At 34.7% G+C, this 10,010-nt stretch overlaps 1 protein-coding gene across 1 annotated transcript; it reads right to left on the bottom strand.

Moving 5' to 3' along the window:
- Positions 1 to 2,722: 2,722 nt before the first annotated feature.
- Positions 2,723 to 10,010, bottom strand: LOC105953922 (3-beta hydroxysteroid dehydrogenase/isomerase family protein). The gene is made up of 12 exons (XM_088820966.1): positions 9,570 to 10,010; positions 8,688 to 8,777; positions 8,471 to 8,604; positions 8,188 to 8,358; positions 7,739 to 7,855; positions 7,576 to 7,655; positions 6,266 to 6,464; positions 5,308 to 5,425; positions 4,932 to 5,106; positions 4,544 to 4,700; positions 3,221 to 3,287; positions 2,723 to 3,104 (listed from the first exon to the last, which is right to left on the bottom strand). The coding sequence occupies exons 1-12, from the start codon at positions 9,826 to 9,828 to the stop codon at positions 2,947 to 2,949; spliced, it is 1,725 nt and encodes a 574-aa protein (XP_088677092.1). The 5' UTR covers positions 9,829 to 10,010; the 3' UTR covers positions 2,723 to 2,946.

A 10,010-nucleotide genomic window follows, 5' to 3' on the forward strand; every position in this document is an offset into this window, starting at 1 on the left:
AGTTAAGTATGAAATTGGAGCATATTAAAGTAAGCTCCAATTTTGAAAAGTCAACGCCGGAATCCGGCGGCAAAAAAAAATTGATAAAAAAAAGGTTTTTGAAAAAAAATTGTCAAAATTGAATTTTTGTGGTCAAAATTAGATTTTTGTGGACAAAATTGATTAAATTGGGATTACAATTAAGAATTGTGTATAAAGGGTTGAGTGTAATATTGGCATATACATGAATGTTTCCTTTATTTATAATAAATATTAAAGGATGGGCTTATTGGTGAAAGAGATATAATCCCTAAACCTAGAATAATAAAGATGTTTGGTTGGGGACTTATGCACAAAAACCCATTTTTTTTGTTTTAGTTACCTCTTTGGATATATCTCTATTTTACATACACTGATGTAAAACTTTTTTTATTTTAATTTTCAGAAGAGTGAAATAAAATCTTTCTAGCTTACACACACCAATATAGATTTTCTTTTAATTGTTTTGCCCTGCCTAATTTAATTTTTTTTAATGTTATTTTGGTAATTTAAATTTCACATCTAATTATTTTAATACTGTGTAATATATTCTTTTTATAGAATTTAATTATCATATATTTAATTTTCTTCTATTTTGCAATGCTACCCCGTGCATCGGACGAGAAGAATTTCTAGTTTTTTTCAGTTTAGTGAACCCCTCATTTTACATATTCCTACATTACACACTAATGCTTGTTTTATCAATAGAAACAGTCATGGATGTATCATTAATGCCTCCTCAAGCCATCAACATTTGCATGGACGCTCTCGTAGCTGAAGCTATTGCCATCAAAGAAAGCATGCCAATTTCTCAATCATGCAAAGATCCGCGAGGCCATTATTGAATCGAACGCCATCCTTTTCATCAACTCCAACTCCGATATTATTGACTGGAATGTTCAGGCGATCATTGTAGATATTAAAAAAAATTGGGCCTTGTGGCCTAAGTGGCGGTTCAAGTTTATTTATTTCCCGAAATGCAAATTTTGCAACTCACAATCTAGCTTCATGGGCTTTTGATGTAAATTGGGTTGGGCCTATTTCGAGTAGTTTTATTCCTCGTAATTGTTTTTGCAACGAATGACTTTTTATGTTTTACTTTTGTCCTTTTAAATCCATTCCAATGGTAGGTATTAAAATGAGACATCTAAACCATTAATTGATGCTTGAAATAATACTTTGGTACTTCGAAAAAACTTTTATATGCTCCAACCTGTAGGAACCAAATAAATTATTTTATTTTAAAAAATATATTAAACATAAATTAAAAGATATATTTGGTCCCTATTCCATAGGAATTTGTTAGAAAATTTATTATTTTTACGTTGAAATTGCAGTTCCTAATTTCTAGGAATATTTGATACTTGGTTTTTTTGGGTGCATTTTTGCACCTCTAGGAGATAAAGTATCAAAAAAACTACCCCGTTGGTGCTTCCGTTGGAGAAGAAATTTTGAGTCTTGGGAATCAAAATGGAAGTTTTATCATTTAATACTCCATTTGATTCCCCCATTGGAGTTGCTCTTTGTTTTACGCAACTCCAATGGGGAATCAAATGGAGTATTAACTGATAAAACTTCCATTTTGATTCCCGAAACTTTAAATTTCTTCTCCAATGGAAGCACCAAAGGGGTAGTTTTTTACTTTTTTTTATACTTCATCTCCTAGAGGTGCAAAAATGCACCCAAAAAGACCAAGTATCAAATATTCCTAGAAATTAGAAACTGCAATTTCAACGTAAAAAGAATAATGTTTTTAACAAATTCATATGGAATAGGAATAATTTATTTGATTCCTACGGGTTGGAGCATATAAGTTTTTTCGAAGTACCAAAGTATTATTCCAAGTATCAATTAAGGGTTTAGATGTCTCATATTAATACCTAACATTGGAGTTGCTTATTACCCATTAATTAAGGAAAATGGTCAACCTCTATTTACTTTTTTATGTTTTTTCTTCTTCTTTTTTTTTTTTTTCTTTTTGTCGTTTAGTTTACTTTTTTTTCGAGGACAAGTAACCATGTTATTAAGCTATATATCAGCCAAAACAGGCGGAAGATCAAGTCCTTCAAGAATATCAGTACAAGACAATTGAGCTAAACAATTGCATGTTCTCTTGACAAAAGAGAAACAAAAATTGGAAAAGACATTAAATAAATGAACACATTCTTCAATGATTGCACCATACGGTAGCAATTCTCCACATCCTAAACGTAGTGTCCGAATAACTCGATGTTTGAGTCGTTGCCTCCATTCCCATAATGGTTCGACTTCAAATGGCCATCGAAAAGCATACGATATGCGGGTGGGTTTCACCGTATAATTTCCTTTCTTCGAGTGATGCAAAATCTAAGTATCTTTCGTATGTCCAAAAAAAAGATTCAAGTTCCAAGAGTAAGATTCCGGTTCCACCAAAAAGGAAAAGATGGGTTTTGGGGGTTTGTGAAGAAAAATACGAGTGCGGGTTTGCGGATTTGTGAAGATGAAGTTTGTAAGTTGTGAAAGAGAAGATGAGTTTGTCAGTGTGAGCTTCGTGCGGTCTTGCACAAAGATCTTTTGTGTGTGTGTGGTCGTGAATATGTTGCATATTTGTGTTTGCATTGAAGAAAGTGGTATTGCAAATAGCCATCCCCAGAGTAAAAGATTTGCAGTAACCTGCTTTCTTAGAAATCCATCTCAAGATATCATAAAAGCAAATGCATCCATATTTGGTAAAGCTTTCTTATAACTAAGATAATGAGAAGATGAAAATCTTTAACAAGTTCGTAAGGAGATCTATTAGCAACCGAAAATTCGAGCAAAAAGAAAAATCTCTTGGTATATATATATATATCAATGTAAACTATAGAAGCTAAAATACAATATCTACAGAAGCTACAATATTGCACGGGACGACAAGTTACAGAAAACGTAAGATTACCCACAGCTCTCTCACTGCCGACTATCTAATGAAGGCTTAGAGTTTGAGGAGACGGAGCTCAAAGGTATCGGCAGTTTGCTAGCAATGGTGAATACAACTCTCGTTATCACGTCAAATTTCTTCTCGTATTGCTCGTACACGAAGCATGAAGTGAATGAAACGATCAACACTGCATTTGTTTAACCACAATAACACACGATTAAATCAATATAAAAAGCAACATCAAAGCCCGTTTTTTATCAGGAGCAAACAAGATCAAGAATAGTTATAGTATGTAATCCGTACCCAAGCCAATAGCCGTGGTCAAGTAATGCGGAACAACCAACTTACAGAAATACAGACAACCTGACACCTGCATGAGTTAAAAATACAAGTTAGAGCTCTATCCTTAACAATGTACCAAGGTAAACAAAACTATATTCCGTAGCTTTTCTCAAGTTACGCTATACTCCATCGAACGCATGGAAATTCCACAAGGATCGGAATCTAGGGGTGGGTGGGTGGGGTGGTGTGGGGGAGGGAAAATTTACTTTCATACTCACTATTAAAGTTTCACAGCCAACATTCTATATTTCCAAGAAACTATAAAACAAACTTCTGACAATGGAATTTTCTAAACATAGATCAGATATGTGAGGTGCATGCAAGTTTTGCTCAAACAATAAAAAAAGTTAATGTTTGAAAATGAATAATAAAGCCACATTTGAGATTATCTTGTATATGTGTCCATAGTTCAAACTCATGTTATGATGCACAGCGCCACCAAAATACGAAGTCTGTATACTCTTATTTCTTTTGTGAACTACAACAATCTCCTTACAAAATAGCTAAATTTTGAAGACACCCTTCCATAAAGTTAATTCTATTTTTTTCAAAATCTCTTCAAAAATATTTAATTGAAGGGTGAATCACATGAAAAAATAAATTGGAAAACTTTACAACTATCCCTAAGGTCTTGTCTACTTGCCAAAAAAAATTGTAAATTACAATACCTCCTTGACTTCGTTTCTAATTTGCAAATTGCACCTTTTGAGGGGATATTTGTAATAAAAATAAACCTCAAAAGAATATTTTTGTAATAGAGGAAGGGGGTGTCTATAATTTTAAAAGTTAACTAGACTTTCTGTAATTAGGCTAAACTCTAGAATGAGCTTTGTAGTTTCACCGTCCTAAATTTACCCTATTAATGGTTAAGAATGGGTGTCATCCACATCAATCATTTTAAGTGAAAAGTACTTTGAAAACTTAATGCTTCTGGACATCTGAGAGGCAAATTTGAGCACCGAAGTGTAGATCGAAGCACTAGATTGAAACTCTTTCACATTTGGCTAATAAGAACCATTCAAAGTTCTTACTGAATTGCTTACAGGAGTATAGAAGGATCGCCGCTCCAATTCAAAACCGACAGGCAAGCAAGTACAGATAAAAAAATAATCCCCAAAGATAAGGTAGTTGAGCAAATACGATTCAAGCAAGAATCTCAAATTTCAAGAGATGTAATGTACATGACCCCATCTAATATCTGATCCATATATCAGGAATCACTGTACGGCCCCAAATTTTCAATGGAGAGAAACCTCAAATTAGAACAATTTAGCCAATTCGTACCTTTAAGAAGGTAAGCCAATCTTCTCCTTGAGCCAATGATTTGATTAGACAGTCCAGTTTATCGCACATGCATTTAATGGTGAAGAAAGAATTTCGCATTTCACCTTCCGAGATCTCAAAACATGATGATGATAATCTAGGAGTTTTGGACCCATATCTGTAGGAAATATGTGAATGAATCAACCAACATACATTAACAAATTACGATTTAGAAGGAAAATTAAAAAGGAAGAAATATATGTAAGAACTCAATCATAAATATGACTAATTAGGCATTTAGTTATAGTAAAGAACAGTGTTTCACTAATAAGCTTTTAGTTGTCACTAACAAGTTAAAAAGGGATAACACCAATTGTTATACTATGGTGATATTCAGAGTCTAACTTACCCAGCCAATGGAAGAATGTAATGCCCGTAAAGCAACACAACAGTGAGCAGAAGCAGCTTAGAGACCGATGAGACAAAAGTTCTTCCAGAGAGGAAAAACCAGTAATACAGGAGACCAAACAATAAGAAGTAACAAAATGTTTTCTTCTCATCTCTCCACAGCAAAACATCCGCAACTGCAAAGAAATCGTAGAATCAATAGGGTTAAAAAAACGACTAAATCTCTTACGTCTGTGGAAAGATATATATATATATATATATATATATATATATATATATATATATATATATATATAGAGAGAGAGAGAGAGAGAGAGAGAGAGAGAGAGAGAGAGAGTATTCCAATATAGTGCCTCAAAACTGAAAATATAACTAACCTTCTCCACTGCCTAACAGCTTCTCCACTACTGATGGCTCATTGGAGTCCACATATCTCATGAAAGGCGAGTCTATTGCCAAATCAGAGAAGGAATCAACAGTTAGTTTCACCGCCTCCTACAAAAATTAAACAGCCTCCACTTTAAGAAATTTATCTAGTATGTAAATATACTCAGACATGGGCTTTGAAGTTCCCAAGTCAATAAAACATGTAATAAATAAACCAAAAAACTCGTAAAGAACTGTCTTCACTCTACAAACCACATGTCAGAAACAATGAAAAAATATATTGACAAAGCTATACTTTCATGAAGGTGACTAGCATTCGAATTGTAGAATTGGGAAATCCAGTTTTTACAATAAAAGAAAAACAATGACCTGATCAGCAGAATCTGTTGAATTAAGCAAGTTGTAGAACAAATAAACTCTGCATCTTATATTGAGCCCTAAAGAACTATAGCTACTCCAATGTAAGTATTCTCCGATGACTAAACCGTGCATGTAACTAGAGATGGCATTTGTCTTGCGCACACTTCTTTTTTGCTAAACTCAATTATAATCGAGGAACTCAAACAAATAAAAATGACAACGGAGCCTTGCCCACAAAGTCATAATAGTCATTTGGTAACTTCTAAAAACAGGTTTGCCAACTGAGCAATTCATCTCTGAGTAGTCTTTGGATACACGTTGCTGATTGACTTAGATTGATATTACTATTTAAAGAACGGAATTAAACTATTGGAGTTTGGCATCTAAAAAGGACAAAGCCAAGCTGAACAATTTTAACCGTCACGACATTCAACATAGTTTAAAGCTCAAACCACAACTGAGCTAAGATAGCTCTTGACGTAAGATTAAGTAGATATCGAAAACAGAGCACGAAAAGACAATTTTTCTGTATTATAAATAAATAACAAGAAAAAAGTTTATAGAGAACATCGAGGATGGAAAAATTACCTCCATGGAAACAACTGGTGAGTATTGAATATGCTTTTGAGCTGACGAACAACTAAATGTCCGGGTACGTACAGCTAAAGTCGTAATATTGCATATAGAAACACATGGATCAAGCTTTCTGGAGTCTGACTTTGCTTGTAGCAATTTCATAAGTAAAAGAGCACGGTGGACCACCCAAGCAGGAAGACTTATGACAGGCCTACAATCAGATATTAACAACATGAAAGTCAGCAAACAAAAAAAAAATCAGCTCAACAGCAGGCTAAAAAGGCCGGCTACTTATTGAGAATCAAAATTGCAAGCATATAATAAACAAAAATTATCACAGCACGATGGAAGCTGTCCACAAATATCACTAAAAGCAACGGCTACACTCCAACTTCCTTACTGTGAAAAAGGGGGACGAGAATGTGGAAAAAAGATAAGCTGCATAATTTATAGGGATTGAAGCTATAACAGAAAGGAAGTAAAGAATGTGTAATTATAGCAAAAAAGTCAAAATTATTTAAAAAGTTTGTAAAACTATCCTAAGTTATGAATCCAATATGAATTCTTTCTCACCCTCTCAAAACAGAATAACTTTCCAAAAAGAGTTTAACATAGAAAACATGCTCCTGAAATATCATCGTGGGTATATGCAAACAAAAAGAAAACACCTCCTGACCCTTACATGCAAGGTAGGCTTTTTGTCTTGCACGTGTAAATTTTCTGAATAATTATCAGAAGGTTCAGAAACACTCCGTCTTGGGATTTCAGACACTTGGACTGTAACACTCAACGCCTTGTTTATATATATTGAAAGGAATAGTAAAATAGTACGTTGATGCAATTGCAGTAAGATATTAATGGTAGGGAGAAAACAATAATGACAGTATTAAGTATTTACTATTTAACACCAAGCCCTGCAGCTGTAATCTGTTCATAAGAGTATAATCAAAGCTAAGAACATCTAGGCTACTACTATTTAAAGGGACAGGACCAAAAATACAGTTGAGATCTTGGTGACCGTGAAGGGAGGAACAAACGAGATAACCAGCTTTCTGCCTATGGTATAAACTTAATGTATCCCAGACTTGATTTTTCCTGTATAGGCTGTTTTTTTGTGATATCACCCAATTCACCATGTATAATAGACGGTGGGATTACTACAAATTACAAAGGGATTTGAAACCGAACTTTTGAGATTTTATGTATGAATCGTGACAAAATCATAAATGCAAGTATAAATAAACCATGAAGATAAACACGCAAAACACATGCATGCAAGAACTATTTGCTTCTAATGAGCAACCAATATAAGATTTTGATACCTCTGGTAGCCTAACCCCTCGAGTAAAAGAGTTGTGAATTCCCAAAACTTCATTGGCTCCAGGTTAGTTATAAAAAATACCTACAGAAAATTCAGTACATTATACTCTTTCACAATTGAAAGTAATGGACAGCACAACAAGCAGCTCACATTTTTTAGAGTACCTTTCCTGATGCAGTAACCATCTGAGATGTTAGAGATTCTTCAGCACAGATATGGGCATGGGCAACATTTTCCACATAGGTGAAATCTGACAGGTTGTTTCCACTTCCTATAATAAACTGAAATGAGAAAGCCTATTACTAATTCAAAACGAATACACAACTAACTTTATTAGTAATGTAAGATGCAAGAAACGAACGAATTACAGATCAAGACAATAGCATTCAGAGTTTATAATTACAGATCAAGGCAATTATAATATAATATTAGTAAAAAAAAAAAAAAAAAAAGCGGGTATTTCACAAATCACATGTGAGAAACAAAATAGCACAGGTAGTCTATCACCAGAAGTAGCATAAGAAAGCCAACTAAAAGAACAATCAAACAACATTTAGAAACAAAACAACAGATCTTATCAGAAGTAATTATGAGTTCTAAATTAGTTCACAACCTTAGCCCAGGCGGATTTGGCCATATTCACTAGCAAGGGTAAGAGTTGTCCATCTCCAGGTCCAAATACATTGCAGGGACGAAGTGCACATGTTAAAAGGCCATCACTATCATTTGCAGATAAGATCAGTGCCTCTGCTTGGGTCCTAAGGTCAGTGACCATGTCCCAGAACTGTAGAATAGCAGCATGCACAACAAGAGAGAACAAGATAGATAAGAGTGAGATTTAGAAATCATTAGCAAATAGAGAGAGATAAACTAAACTTGGACTGCTGGACACATACTTGGCCAGAATACGGCAAGGATTCATCTCCACCGCGTATATCATGGGCATCATCAAAAACGACATCAGCAGAACTGTTGTATATGAGCCTTTTAACTTTACATTCTCGACAAGCACTTACTACATTTTTTGCACCTGCAGTAAAGACATTATTACTGGATGAAATGGAATATAGCTTACTATATCGTTTTATTACCTTGCATAGCAATGAAAATTACCTTGAACAATGATTTTGTAGCAAAGTTGAAAATCTGTGGGGACGGGATCCATATAATCCATATAAAATACAACTGAAACACCTTCAAAAGCTGAAGAGAAAGAAAATAGTGTTATTCGGAAAATTTCTTGTGAGCATAACTTTTTAAAGTGAAAATCAACTCTTAGCAACAGATATATTTTCAAAGAGTCAAATCTAGTACGACCAAATAGAACTGAAGACTCTGTAAAAACATCATCGAAGGCACTATCAAATCAGAAACACATCGTAGCGAGTTTTCTGAACTCTTTGTAGGTAGACGGATATAAGTAATAGCTTTCATTAAGATGTAAGTAATCATTATAAACATACTCCATCTTGACAAAAGATTCTTGTAACTAGATTATCCTTTAGATATTGCTAAGAGCTGTCCTGATAATTACAATGATTTTCCATTGTTTGGTTAGAAGTCTACAAATTAAGAACATTCAAGTTGGGTTTTTTACATTACATTACAAAGTTGAAACCAGCTTAAGCATCGTATTTATAATTGCATGACTTGGTCCACAACAAGAATTATGCATGACAATCACCCAAAGACTGATATAGATACACATATACCTCATGAATTTCATTCAAGATAAAAAGTCAACTCGTAAAAAAAAATTGCTGTTACAGCACTGTTGTAATCAACTAGTTGCTGATAGTTGTATTGGATTCGTAATTGAACTATGATTCACTCCAATAGAAATAAAAAATAAAAAATTATCATACTCATAATTTGAGTTTTCCAACCCTAAATATTTGCGCCGCACAGAATCGCAGAGGCGAATTAATTAATCGTAACATTTTCACAGAAGAAGAAGAAAAGAAAGAATAAAACGCCTAAAATTAGTAAAAATACCTCTGATGATTTGGGATTTATGACGCACATCAACCTGGAAATAAGAGGCGCGGCCGGAGGCGAGCGCGTCGGCGAGAATCGACTCGGAGGGTTTGAGTTCGGGAGGCTTAACGGCATCGGCAACTCGGACGATCCAATTGCCGAGTCTGAGCAGCCTCTCGACCAAGGCGCGGCCTACAAATCCCCTGCCACCAAAAACAGCGCAGGTTTTCAACTGTTGGTCGTCCGATTCACCATTGCCACCATTTTCGTTCGCCATTTTCGAGAAATCGCGCTCAGATGAATCAGAGAGAGAGAGAGAATTAAATTCGAAATAGAGAGAGAGAAAATGGTGGCGAAGAAAATTAAGAAAGATGCCCAATGGCAATATTGGGGTAGGGGGGACAGATCCTGTGTTGCAGGGTCCACCAGAATCAGGCGTCGGTTGACTGCTTTATCACC

Source organism: Erythranthe guttata, chromosome 7, assembly GCF_056151865.1.
Source record: "Erythranthe guttata isolate IM_541 chromosome 7, IM_541, whole genome shotgun sequence".
Lineage (NCBI taxonomy): Eukaryota > Viridiplantae > Streptophyta > Magnoliopsida > Lamiales > Phrymaceae > Erythranthe > Erythranthe guttata.